The sequence below is a fragment of the Lemur catta genome, chromosome 8, assembly GCF_020740605.2.
Source record: "Lemur catta isolate mLemCat1 chromosome 8, mLemCat1.pri, whole genome shotgun sequence".
Classification (NCBI taxonomy): Eukaryota; Metazoa; Chordata; class Mammalia; order Primates; family Lemuridae; genus Lemur; species Lemur catta.
In genome coordinates this window covers 34,291,215-34,305,924 of record NC_059135.1, presented here as the reverse complement: position 1 = coordinate 34,305,924, position 14,710 = coordinate 34,291,215, and the positions used below count along the sequence as shown (strand labels likewise).

At 38.2% G+C, this 14,710-nt stretch overlaps 1 protein-coding gene across 3 annotated transcripts in view; it reads right to left on the bottom strand.

Annotated features, from left to right (window-relative positions):
• ANKRD44 (ankyrin repeat domain 44) overlaps positions 1 to 14,710 on the bottom strand; it is a 284,470-nt gene that overhangs the window by 12,594 nt on the left and 257,166 nt on the right. For all 3 annotated transcript variants that reach the window (XM_045558960.1, XM_045558961.1, XM_045558962.1), the window contains exons 18-22: positions 12,568 to 12,769; positions 8,633 to 8,717; positions 6,830 to 6,947; positions 5,389 to 5,605; positions 592 to 679 (exon numbers count right to left, since the gene is read on the bottom strand). In XM_045558960.1, the coding sequence (XP_045414916.1) occupies positions 592 to 679; positions 5,389 to 5,605; positions 6,830 to 6,947; positions 8,633 to 8,717; positions 12,568 to 12,769 (710 nt within the window). The remainder of the gene's footprint in view (positions 1 to 591; positions 680 to 5,388; positions 5,606 to 6,829; positions 6,948 to 8,632; positions 8,718 to 12,567; positions 12,770 to 14,710) is intronic.

Below are 14,710 nucleotides of genomic sequence, written 5' to 3'. Positions count from 1 at the left end.
TCATGGGAAGCCCAGAGACAATGTAGAGACAGCATCCTCAGGTCGAGGGACTCAGGCTGACCATGGATGCCCAGTGGAACACAGACCCCCAGTCTGTGACTTAAAGTCACTATCCTCTGACAACGGCTCACACCGTGAGACTGGAGCAAAAATTACATTTACTATAAAAGGACTTACAATATATGAAAAATGGAGAATTACAATATATGAAAAGTCTTTCTGGCATAAAATGTCTTTCTAACCATCCCCAGGCATATTGTTGTTAATCCTTACTTATTTTTAGAATTTGGCAGACAAATGTGAGTTACACTGCAAGAGTTCTTCACATCATGTATGGTGTGCCTCTCAGCCCACCCCTTCATGCAGTTTTCACATGCATTTGGTATGTGAGCACTCCAAAAAAAGCCCCTGGAAAATCATTAACATTAGGGACCACACTTTCCTATCAGACCTATTTGTCTTTAGCAGCAAAATGGAATGTTTTACTCTTATCTGTAATCTAAAAGCTTTTTCCTTCCCTAAAAGGCAATTTCTCTATGTGTAGTTAAAATAATTAAAGTAATGCCATTAACTTCCAGCATTTCTACTTACATTGCACAGTGCAGTGGAGTAAAGGGATTACCAATAAATTTGCGAAAACATTTTTGCTCCAAAAGTACCTCTATACAGTTTTCGTTACCTGGAAGGAATCAAAAGAATTTAAAATTTCCAAGAAAGAAACTGTTCAACACAATCTGTTTTTTTTCATTAAGTACTGAATTCTGGCTTATGAATTTTCCTGAACTGGCTGAATATTCATTCTTCATGGAATAAAATTAACAAAACGCCAAAATGTTATTAACCTTGTTCACAGGTGTTCTGAGACATAATGAACAAATAAAACTGTGAAGGCCATATGGTCTGGTGGAGAGAGATAGATAAGACACCTCATTTGTAAGCAGAATAGATTCTATGTTACTTTCAGCTCTTGAGAGATAGATGCCTAACATAGGCATGCCTCAATTTGCCCATAATTATAACAGAAATTTACCTTTCATCCACATGAATAGGTTTACCTACAGTTACACACTCTAGTGAAGGGGAAAAGATATGATTAGTAGAAAACAATACTTAAGATAAGGCTTGTGAAAAGGCTTTGACTATAAAAAACAATGTAAACATTTTAAATGGCACCAAGAACAGTTCTTGGTACATCATGGGCACACAATAAATATTTTTTAAATAAGTAGATAAGTTAACGTGAAGAATTATTTTCAACAAAATGACAAGTGGTTTCCAAATCAACTGAATTTGAGTTAAGTAAGGTCACAGCTGTCAGTTCACTTATGTGATGGAAAGGTGGTCTTACTAATAAACCTAACAGAGAAAAATAAACCATCAAACAGAAAGTGACAGAAATAAACTCAAACACATAATTGTTCCCTTTGAAGAGACAACTCACAACACAACTACCCCCTTTGTTTTGTTTAAATAAAATAACCTGTGACCTAACTCCCTCTCCCTAAGAGTTTTGTTTTCACAGCCTTGAAAAGCCCTCAGTGGACAGTAGGGGTACGAGCTCCCCACTCCAACTCTCCGTCTCAGTTCCTGGGAGAAACACATTTCAAGGACTCAGATAAGCTGGCTTCATAGAGAAAAGGAAAAAAAAAAAAAGAAAAAGAAAACACACCACTGCCACTCCGTAGCTGCTCCTGCTATCAGCCTGCTAAAACAGACAGAGAGAAAAAAGGCATCTTCACCCTTTGAAACCACCCAGCTACTTTTCCTCAACTGCCCAGCGCTTTCTTTCTCCTTCTGTGTGCTGTGGCCATTCCCTCCTCCTCTCTTTCTTTCTCGAGAAAAAAAAAAAAAAAGAGCTTTCTTTCCTAAAACTATTCTACTCCTGGTGTGAGAATTCTTTCTCCAAACAGCTGAGAGCACCTAGTAACTTTCACATCCTAACAGTGACCTAAGGCACTTTACTTGGGATTTCTGAGCCTCAGTTTTCCCACATACATAAAATCAGACTAGGAATACCTGTCCTACCTGTGTCACAGGATTGTGGGAACTTTACTTAATAAAGAACCTCAGTGTGGTTTGTGAGGTGATATATGTCCTGCTCACTACAGTACTTACCAGTTTGAGCAGCTGGCATTGTCTCCTGGGAAAAAAGTTGATTGTTCCCCAGCCTTACTAAGCTTTCCCTCATTACAAATCAAGTAAAAAAGGCTCTATGTGTTTCCAAATTATAAGGCAGGAAGGTGTTGCTATCTGGCCTTGGAATACAGATTGCCCTGAAACCTCTTCTGGGCTGAACTCAGTGCTAAATTAGTGAAAGTTCCCTTATGATCTACCTCAGAATGATGTACCTTGGACAATCTGAAGTACTAAAATACAAATCAAACTTTTCTTGAACCTAAAAAGAGAAAAGGTGATACTGTTTTTAGGAGGATTAAAAAGTATATGAAGTAACAAACTTAAAAAGCCCCCAGCTTTATGCAAGTTATACTTTTTAGCTTTCCAGTTGCATCCAATTCTCACTCAAATAGTCCCAGACACTTCAACTCCTCTGTTAGTACGAATCCCCCAAAGACCCAGCTTAGCGTAGCACCTACACATACCATCCCTTAGGTGGGGACTATATGAATCCCAACCTAAGAGTCTGTGTAGGTAGGACTGGAGATTATGGAACTACTTTCACTATTTCAAAATGCCCAGTGAAGGGGATTCTGGAAAAATGGGAGCTTGAACCTCAGACCTGGAGGAAGGCTACATTGAAGGGGTAAATTGCTTGGGAGAGGGCTGTTCCTCCTCTCCTGCTTGTACCTGGAGGGGCCTCAGAACAGAGAGACCTCCCACACCGACCCTGGGGAGAGTATGTGGTCTGCAGCAGGTTTGCGGCCTGCCATGATAACCAGCACTCTTGCTGCCTCTGTCCCTGCTCGCAGGTTCTCCAGTGCCAGGGAGGCCCCACAGCTTGACCCAAATGTGGGCTAGGGAACCCTCATCCATTAGTGGGTTAAAAAAAAAAAAGAAAAAGAAAAAAGATCCTCCAATGATAGGGATGGAACAAAACCAAAACCAAACTGAAGAAGTAAAAAATGTGGCTCTCATTGAGGCAGAACCAATAAAAAAAAAAAAAACAGGACTATAATGAAAACACATGAGATCTTAAATCAATACAATTAGAGAACACAAACTGGAGACCATTCTTCTAACTGAAGTATCACAAGAATGGAAAAACAAACACCACATGTACTCACCATTAAATTGGAACTAATAGATCAACACTTATGTGCACATATGGAAGTAACATTCATTGGAAATCAAGCAGGTGGGAGGGGGAGGAGGGGATGGGTAAATTCACACCTAATGGGTACAATGCACACTATGTGGGGGATGGGCACACATAACTGACTCAAATGGTACAAAAGCAATTTATGTAACCAAAACATTCGTACCCCATAATATTCTGAAATTTAAAAAAAAGACAACACACACACACACACACACACAAAAAAAAAACACTTTCTGGAGCTAATAATCACAATTTCTAAATTAAAATGTTAATAGAAGAATTGAAAACATAAAAATTAAATTATAGAAGCAAATTAAGAAATATGTGGGAAAATATTCACATAATCTTAGGGGTAGGAAACCTTTTTAAGTAAGATGGGAAGCCTAGATACCATAAAAAAAGATCTGAGAGACTCAATCAACTAACTACACAAAAGCTCAAACTCTCTGCATGAAAAATGACATCATATACAAGGAACAAAAACATTTGCAAGATACATAACACACAGAGGATTCATATCACTAAGACAAGGTGTTCCTACAAACAGATGAGAAAAAATAACTCAATAGAAGAAAAAAGTGAACAATGGATGGAAAAGGTAGTTTCCAGAAGAGGAAACACAAATAGCCAATAAATATGTTATTAGATAGAGAAATGCAAATTAAAACAATGAGATGCCTTTTTTTTTTTGCCCTTCAAATCGACAAAAATAAAAAAAGGTGACATCCTGGGCTAGCAAGAGTGTGGGAAAATAAAACTTTTATACATGTTTGGCAGAGCAATAAATTATGATATCCTTGTTGCAAAGTAATATGGTATAATTTATTAAAATTAAAAAATACATATGCCCTCTTACTCAATAGTTTCACTTCCAGGAACTTATTCTGACAGAATTTACAGTATGGTAATGAAGCCACATATTGCTACATTATTTGTAACAGGAAAAAACCTGCAAGCAATCTGAATATCCATCAATGGGGATATGGTTGAATAAATAATAAATTCTGGTGTGTTTATAGTTATGAAATAATATATAACTACTAAAAAGCTCAATCCATATTGATACATATTGACTTGTAAGGATATTTGCAAGAGAATTTTAAGTAAACACCAATAAAAAAGGCTATGGTATGATATTCTATGACTCCAGTTTAAAAAATAGATGCACATTTATTTGTATTTATTTATATTCTCAAAGGAAAAATTATAAAAGATACACATCAAATAATATTAGAAAGTGGGTTTGGAAATGGAAACAATTTTACTTTAGACACCAGTATTTTTGAACTGGTACAATTAGCATGCATTTCCATTTTAATCAAATAAGTGAAATAAAACTTTTTAAAGTCTCCCAAATAACAAATGCAACAAAATAAATGAGGAATATGAAACATAAAAAAGAAATGCCAATGGGGATGGATAACGGGTGCAAAAATATAGTTAGATAGAATGAATAATATGTGATAGCACAACAAAGTGACTATAATTAACAATAAGTTAGGGTATGCTTTAAAATTACTAAAAGAATAGAATTGGAATGTTCATAACACAAAGAAATGATAAATGCCTGAAGTGATGGATACCCCAATTACCCTGATTTGATTAATTCACATTGTATCAAACATCACACATACCCTACAAAGATATATAGCTATTATGTACTCATAATAATTAAAAATAAACAAATTTTTAAATTAAAAATGCCAAAAGATAATCCATTTACTAGAAATCAACTGTGACAGATTATGAAATCATTTTTTTGTTGTTTTTAGCTATATTATTTTAATGCCTTGTGGGATCCCTGGTTATCTTATGTAGCTCAGAAACCCTGATTAAAGCTAGTTATTTAAGCTTATCAGAAGTTCTGATTAGGAGTTATATGTTACTGATTAACAAGAAGGGGAAAGTGAATTTTGCTCAAGGAAGGCATCATAGCAGCCATGGAAAGGGGACTATAGAAACAAACAAAAAACAAAAACAAAGGTATCTTGGGGGCAGAAAGATTGGAAATTATGGTTTACAGCATTATGCTATGTTTTCACCTCCACTGAGGTCACAGAGGTCCTGGCGTGGGAAGTGTAGTGGAATCAGTCAAATGACAAGCAACTCACCATTGTAACAAGCCCAGTGCAATGGTGTGTAGCCTTGGTTATCTTTGAAGCAACAGTCCTCCTCGGAAAGAGCCATCTGGAGCAGCTCGCTCAGCCACGTGGCATGGCCACGAGCGGCTGCGTAGTGCAAGGGCGTCCTCCCTCTGGAATCTTTACAGAGAATTGACACTTCTTGTTCCAGCAGCATTTGCACACACTCCTCGTGTCCTGTCATAATCTGATGCATTACAATTAAAAACACAAAACAAACCTCAGAAGACTCAGGAAGAAAAGAAGTTGGCTGAATGAGGCTGGGCTCAGAGCAAGTAGACAGATCCCTGGGCCTTAAAGAAAGCAGACTGTGCCCTACTTCAAGGGCGGGAGGCAGGACAACCCCAGCAAAATTCATAACAGAAAAGTCAGTGAACACCAGCATTTTGGAACCATCTCTTGATTCTCCAAACATAGCCATGAAAAGTACAATGGTAAACATCAGCCTTAGGAGGACATGAGTTGAATCCTGGCTCTCCCTTGGCAGGTCAATTGGCCTGTGCCTCACTTTATTCACCTGTCAATAGGAATAGTAATAATGACCTCAGATATTGTGAGGACTAATGAGATATATGCAAAAGCTGCCAGCCTGTTGCACGACCCAGAGGAAGTGCCCGAGAAATCAGAACTGTGATTATGACACGTGGAGTCCCTCTTCTTTTCATTTATCAGGGTGTTTGGCACCATCCCAAAAGAGCAATTTTATGATTTCTGCTTTTGTTCATTTCTTTTATTTGACATGTTTAAAAAAACAATTCAGCAGATGTGTGCAAAAAATTGTCCACAGGATATTTTGGCATCATTTGTAATAAAGAACAATTAGAAATAGCATGACTACTCCCAACCTGGTAATCACTGAAATAAATTATGGTACTTGAACACAAGGGAGCATTAAAAATGATGATGCATTAAAAGGTGACATAAAGAAAGTCCTTACTTTACTAAGAGGAAAAAAGCAGATTCCAAATAATATCTTCTGTATTCTCTCTTTTTAAAATAAATCTCCATACAGAAAAAAAGATTGGAGATATATATACACATCAAAAATTGGTTATCTCCAGGAGGTCTGATTACCAGTGATTGTGATTTTCTTCTCTTTGCTCTTAAAAAATATTTTGCAAATTTTCTATCATGTGCATGCATATTATAATCAGAAAACAGAACCAATTCCACCAACAGTAGGTGTTCATGTATCTATTTATCTATAATCTAACATGAAATTTTAAGAGCAAGACCTGAGAATATCTTCCATTATTTTGCCTTTGCAAAAGATTTTGTAATTTCTTTCTGACTGAGGTTAATTGGTTATGTTAGGAAACAACGTTTTTACAAAAAATTCTATGGAGGGAAAAAAAGAAGAAACAAGCTCACTGAAAAATTGCTTGACTAACACTGAGAAAGATGTACATACCCCTCTGTGTAAAGCCGTGCATCCTAGGATATCAACAGCATCTACGTTTGCTTCCTTTTCAAGTAACAATGAAACGGCATCAATATGTCCATATGCTACTGCAAGCATCAGTGGGGTTCTAGGGAGAGAGACAAAGTAGGCTTTTAAAAATGAGATAAAAAAAAAATACCACTTCCAGTGGGAGGATCTCTCTCTCTCTCCCTCGACAACTGCTTAATATTTTCTGAGTGTCCCCAATTTGCTATATGCTACATGGAACAAGCCATCTGCCTCTGCTCTAAGGGCCACATGGAATGGTGTCAGTGAAATTATTCCTAGGGATGAGGCAGGGAAGGTTCCTTTTCAAAAGATTCATGTTAATCCCATCATTTTCAGAACTATGTCACATTTACTAAATATCAATTGGGTAGGAAGTGTGTGTATGTAGAAGACCCTCTTGCTTCTATCAGAGCAGCTCTACTTTCCTAGTATTCTGTGTTGTACTTCTGCTCAAGATTTCATTTAAACAAAGCTTCTTTCCCTAAAGAAAAGTCTGACAAATGTAGGGAGAAGAACAGAGCGCTGGGATCTGGGAAGTGAGGTTCTGACTATGGCACCAATTTACATGCCTAGGGCTAGTCCCTATTTACTAGTGCTATTTTGCTTTACATTGCCTATTTTTAAGAGAAGATTGGGTGGGGAATGGGCCAACAGATGGAAATTACTTTGAAAAAACAAACTTAAGGAAGAATAAAAATCTGAAGGATTTTAATGATGGAGATAATCTCTTGAGGTCTATCTTATTGCGATTGTTAATTAAAAAATGGGACGTTGCAGCTTCAGAAAAGGGTAAAAATAGGTGGGAAGAGGGAACAAAGGAGGGAATATTAAAAAGAGGCAAGAAACATGGCCACAGCCCCCAAAGGGTGATCTTTTTCATCAAGGTATGCATATATTCACCTGCCTGCTGTAGTCCATAGGCCACCAGGATGGCTAAATGGTAGCTTTATTGGTGATATCAATTTGCAAATGGGGAAGAGATAGTCTCCGGCAGAAGGTGCTCTCTCTTTTAAGGGGGAAAAGGCAGGTTGGGTTTTATGCCCCAGAGGGTCCAGATTATACAACAGAGTCATACATATTCAGCAGGTTTGGAAGAAAAAGCTATACATATTTATGAGGGGAGTTAAGCACATGTACAATGGCTAAACATATATGTAACATACATCCCATGTTCACTTTGGGGTGGGCTTTTAGCATTAAAATGAGGTGGAATTTGGCTCTTTACATCAAAAGATGAATGACAGGACACAAGACAGTTTGTGAACAGTCTCTGTAAGTTGGTTGAAACTGGCTTAAGGCTTATAGTTGCTCATCAGAAAAGAATGTTTATAAGGCCAGTCATATGTGCATCAGAGCTGTAGTAAATTAGAGTTAAGAGGGTCTGATAATTTGCCTGATAGCTCCTATTGTTAGGGTATTTAGTAAGAGCATGGTTTTTCTTGTAGCTGGAAGTTGCTATGCCAGCTGAGCCCTGAAACCTCCCTGCCGGTAGGTAACTTTTGTTTCTTTAACTTTAGGGTCCATCTTAGTTGATAAAGGGACACATATTTTGGTCTCTTAGATCACAATACTTTTCTCAGATATACATACTCTGCATAAAGTCACTTTGTTTCTTTAGAGCCCTCACGCATGAATTTCACCCAAGTATAAAATATTCCCCCAACCTCTAGGTTCAGCAGTCAGCTCTTTTAGCTACTTAACAAACCAACCAATTACCTGTCATGACTGACAGGTTAACCCAAGGCTAAGTGTGAGAACACTTACTGTCCTTTGGCATCTTTCACATCCACTACTGGATTTTCTGCAATTTCTAGTAATAGCCGCAAACACAGTGTATGACCATTAATTACTGAAAAAGAAAACAATGGACAGTCTTTTAACAGAACAGCCCTACACATATCCCTCCAAAGTGAAATTTACTTGGACTTCAGATCAGTGGTTTTCTTGTTGCTGATAGATACCCCTTGGTTGCTAGTTCCTGACTGTCTCAGGGCACAACATGCTCCAGTGTTAATTTGTCTTCCCCTTTCTTCCTCTCAGCACACTTTGATCCTCACCTTCCCTTTCTGGATGTCATGTTGAGGGAGCTTCTCCCTTAAACTTGATGTCTTGTCTTATCTCCTTGAATGGGACTGATAATCGCTGTACACTAGTCAGTTCCTCTTTTTGTTCCTCTAAGAGAGTCACCCAATCCGATATAATCATCCCGTGTCTACCCTGCCTACAGCCATTTTAAAAAGAAGGAAGAAGGGGGAGAAGAAGGAGGTGAAGGGAGAAGAGGGGAGGAGGGAGAGGGGAAGAAGGAAAAGGAGTAGAGAACAGGGCTGCCTCTTCTTCTGGGTCATTATACACTGAGGTAGACATTCCAGCAATAGTTCTCATTGATTAGTGGTGGCTGAAAGCAAGACCTCAAGCCAGCAAGGTGTACGTGACCCATCCATTCACTGGTCATTGATGATGGGCTGGTGCTCTCAGGAGACACAGATGGGCCCGCTGTGGCTGGAGGACACCTCTGTCCTATGCTCCTCAAACCACAGCTGGTGGTTTCTGTGTCTTCCAGTGTCTCAAGCAAGCTGCAGCTGGCGCTCCTGTTCCCTACTCTTGTCCTCCCCTCCCCTGCCATGCTCTGACTCCACCCTGCAGACCCAGGCAGGAAATTCTGCCCCACCTCCAACAGCTGGGGTGGGAGCACAGGGACCTGCCCTTGTATGCAGCTGGCAAGATGCTTCTTTTAGGAGACTGTGGTCCCCTGGGGGCTGGGAAGCAAACCTCCAGCGAAGATAATCCCCTGGGGTAAGGTAATTTCCTCCAGCTTGTTGAATGGAAACCAGAGGCTTACAATAGACACAGCTCTCCACTCAGGGTGTAAGATGAGAATATATATTGTTAAAATTCCAAACGTGACCTTCTCTCTTCTCTGAACAATGTGAACACTATAAAATAAATTGCATTTGCCATGTTATAGATGTGGGGAGAGAAGGGAATAGATGCAGCTATGTTCGGTTGATAAAGGCTCTTTGAAGAGCTGAGTTTTATAGTCCTTTTGATTGCTTGCCAGTCATGAGAGAATGCTAATTTAGCAATGACACATTTCTCAGGAACAATAAATACATATTGGAATTAGCTCACATTCATCAACACTACTCAGATGAACTACAGGAATAACACCCACATTGTGTAGACTTCCGTGTTCAGCTCTTTCTCAGCAATATTACATTTATGTATCTCAGGAGGAAATTTTGTGGATTGGAGTACAGGTAATCTATTGTTGCTGCTGTTGTTTGTTTTTTGTTTTTAAAATGACACTAAATCTGTTACCACTGGGGAAATATGCAAGAAGTTTAATGTATGCCTAATAGGAAGTGATTAGCAAAGGACTGACAGCTAAATACTACAGGCAATGGGAAAAACAGCATATTTTGACTGGTTCCTCTTTCTATAACAATTTGATATTCTTTAAATAGTCATGATCATAATAGCTCGAACGATTTTTGATTTTTTGGCTAAACATAAAACAATCATCTACGTTTATATCATTCACCCAGTGTATTGGACAGCAAAACAATTTCTAGAGTTGTGTTTTCTTTGTATAGTAGATTTTTGAATGTAGCTAATTTCAGGTAAATTTAAGCCCCCCTTATTGTAAAAATGTAGCCAAACTTAAATTTTCGTTGGCTTCCCACACACTACATTTTTTTCCCCCGATTTGCCTTCTAGCAGGAAGATGCTAACATCTTTAGCTGTGGCTGCCAAGTCCAGCTTTGTCTCAGACTAGCTCAGCCTCTCCCTGCCTGTGAGTGACAGCCATTTTTCATGCTGCTCGAAGACGACAACTGTCACTGCAACTATCTCTGCCAAAACCTCTAATAATCACCCTGGCTCCTGCTTCTCACAGTATTCCAGGGATTTAAAACAAAATAATTGACCTCTCAAGTGAATTGAAAAAGATTCTGGAGAAGCAGACCCTCAAAGCACGGGCTAGAGCTCCCACACAGCAGACATTTTGTGGAGAACATTCAAGTGACAGCTTGTGTCTTTTTTAATGAATGGCATGATGCAAATCCAAACAGAGTGAGTCTTCTTGACCACTAGGGGGCTTCATTGGACCACAACCTATAGCACAGTGGCAAATAAGTGACAATGATTGTTCTTTATTGTTTACCTGTTTAGTAGGATGATTTTCCATAATCAAAATAGCCCCTTTGTAATTGTCAGGAATTATATGATAACTAACGTAGGATGCTTGCCTTCATAATAGGCAACTAAACTTAAAAAATGCAGAAAAAAATTTGAACTTTATACCAAGAATGCCTAGGGAGCAATAAGACTAAATATGATGGGAAATAAGAATTTATAATTCAAGCACACTAACCGTTACTGAACTCATCTTAAAGATTTTTCCAGCAACAATTGTTTTCAAGTAATTAGGCAAGAATCAGGCTTTTTCAATCTCGGTATTGTTTTTCTTCAGTGGCTTGGAAGTTCAGGGATGTAGATAGAAACACTTACACAAGATCTATCATGCCAAGAAAATTTTCCCAAGTAACAAGAATCATAAAGTCTTCTGACAAAGTTATCTTCACTTCTTTGCTTCCTCAGTACACCCATTTCATCATGTAAGACAGTTATTTCTCTTTATCAGATGGTTATTTACTACTCTGATTAAAGGCTAGTATCATTGGATTTCCTGAGCCCAAAGGTATTTATCTTTTAGCTGAGCTAGAGACTCTTCCACATTACTTTATATCTGACACTATATCTAGAAGTGTCTGAACACAGGTCTTCACATGCATGGGAGAAAAATCCCAGAAAAGGCAAATTAGTTACTTTTTAACATATATATGTACTTTTTAAGAGTCTCTACTGTTACATTTGATGCATCAAGAATCAGAACAACAGGCCGGGTGGGGTGGCTCATGCCTGTAATCCTAGCACTCTGGGAGGCTGAGGCTGGAGGATAGTTCAAGGTCAGGAGTTCCAGACCAGCCTGAGCAAGAGTGAGACCCCATCTCTACTGAAAAAAAAAAGAAACAGAAAGAAATTAGTTGGACAACTAAAAATATATAGAAAAAATTAGCTGGGCATGGTGGCGCATGCCTGTAGTCCCAGCTACTCAGGAGGCTGAGGCAGGAGGATTGCTTGAGCCCAAGAGTTTGAGGTTGCTGTGAGCTAGGCTGATGCCATGGCACTCTACTCATGGCAACAGAGTGAGACTCTGTCTCAAAAAAAAAAAAAAAAAAAAGAATCAGAACAACAGCTAAAAAGCATCATTTAGGCCGGCAGAATGATGCACTGATTAGATTGCTGTTTGATAACTCCTTATATGAAATGATCCTGAAATAGCATTAATTTTACGCTTTAAAATGCTGTTTAATTTTGATGTGTTTTGTTCTACTTAATTTATTCTGAAGATTGCATTATACCTTGCCCTTTGTTCAGGAAGTTTTGTGCTAGCTTTTGGCCAGAGGTTCTGAACTCTCTTTAGAGTTAAGAAAGCCAGAATCTGCCTGGCCAGAGAACACCCATCATCTCCAAGGAGACGGCAGCCCAAAAGCATTTTGGACACATGTAGGTATATCTGATGCAGAAAGAAAATTGGTATTTTAAAAATTGAGATGAAAGAAGATGCTGTCATCCTTTTATTCAAACTCATGAGTGGGCCACCAAACTATGGTCACGAGACCCTTGACAGGACCTACCTGAGGCATGAAGTGGGGTTCTTTTGGTTACATTGTCTTTCACAAAGATGGACGCGCCCTGATTGATAAGTGCTTCCACACATTCTGTGTGCCCCTTAAAGGCGGCCAGATCCAAAGCAGTGCGACCCTTCTCATCCCTGATGTCCAGGTCCACCAGCGACTGCAGAAGGACTTCCAAGGCTTGATGGTGCCCATTGTAGGCCTGCAAAGAAGAAACCGATGACTCACTCACTCACTTCCAATCCCACAACTACCCACATGAGGGGCTGGGCCTCCCAGCTCATGGAGAGAGACCACTCCAAAGAGCACATTAGAAAAAGGCTTGGGATAACGACTGAAACATAGGCAACCTGGAGAGTTAGACTGAAAACCTGTAATGCACAAACTTCACAGTTACATATAAATTTATTCATATTCTTTCTCTTTTGTCATGTAATTTGCTCTAAAGGCACTAAATGCATTAATGTATTTTTTATCTATTGATCTAATAATCTAATACAGACTAATAGCTAAATGAATTAATATATTCTTACATCTGTCAGTTCAGTCCTAAACATATCGATGTAATTCGAATTTATTTTCAGGAGTCTTTTCTGTTAACAAATCTGGAGAAAAAAATTACTAAAAATATCGTGGACTTTGGGATTCAACAGAGGCATATAGATTTTCTGTTATAGCAGAACACTTCATTAATTTCTAACCATGGGACCTTAGGTGAATTTCTTAATTTCACTTAGAGTTTATATCCTCATCTATAAAATGAGAGCAAGAAAAGCTGCCTCCCGGGGTTGCTGTGAAGATGAAAAGAGATAAAGTTGCACAGTCTTTGCATAATATCTTTTGTGTAGTAGATACTTCTTCTTTTCTTCTTTATTTCTGCCACTGATATAATGAAAATACTGAAACTATTATGGAAATATATTCCACGTATCAGCACCAAGTTCAGATCTACTATGCGGTCCTATGCTATGTCAAGATTAAGAGGCTTCTTACCACTAAAACACAATACTAAAAGTCTGAAGGATAATTTTTATTGAGTCTATAAGGTAGAAAATACATATACACACACACACACACTCCCTATCCCCCATCCTCCAGATAAAGGACATTGAGAACAAAGGAGAAAGGGGATAAGGTTATGTGGGGAAAATCCGGGTGGGGGAGGGAGGGAAAGAAATGGCAGAGGAAAAGCCTGACTGCGGTGTCTTCAGCAGCAAAGTCCCCCTCACATGTCACCTGCCCTTTTTATTTTTCTACTGCAGCTATTACTCAAGTCACAATTTATTAGAATAAAGGCTTAGCGCAAAGGACTAATTTCCTTAATATACAGAGCTCTTAGAAACCATTTTAAAAACTAGGAAAGTATGCAAAAGTCAGCTCACAGAAAAACAAGAGGTCAATAGATATATGAAAAAATGGTAAATTTTTAAAGTATTATTTTTCAATGACCAGACTGGCAATGCTTAAAAAGTCTGGTCATGGTGACTATTAATTAAGACACTGGGAAAAAAGGAATCTTATATTCTGTTGGGAGTATAAATTTTTGGGGGAGGGAGTATAAGTTGATGTGACATTTGCGGAGGGTGATTTAACAAAATCTATCAAAATTTTTAAAAAGAGAAATTAAGTTGCAGAAAGTACATATAGTATGACCTCATTTACATAAAAAGAAAATATATGCATATATATCCATACCTGTATCTATATATATGTCTATAGTCATAGAGGAATTTTAAGAGGATACAAAAGAAACTATTAATGGTGGTTCCCTTGAGAACTGTGAGGTGGAGTAATAAGCATATGGATTTATTTCACCTTCTCTTTTAAAATATAGTTTGAATTTTTTTCTGAGTATATGTTAACAACAACAACAGAAACTAGATTTAAAAGGACCCATAGGAATTGAGAGTACTGATAGATTAAAAAAAACTTTCGCATTACATTTTTTGGTAAATGATTATGGTTATCATGTTACATATTAAACATATATATAACATGTAGTATAACTCGTGCTGATGAATCTCTAATTTATATCTCAGTCCCAACTTCTCCCTTGACTTCTAGGCTTACATACCCAACTGATATTTTCACTTGAAGGTCTAATAGGCATCTCGAACTAAATTCTTAATTTCCCTCCCAAAAC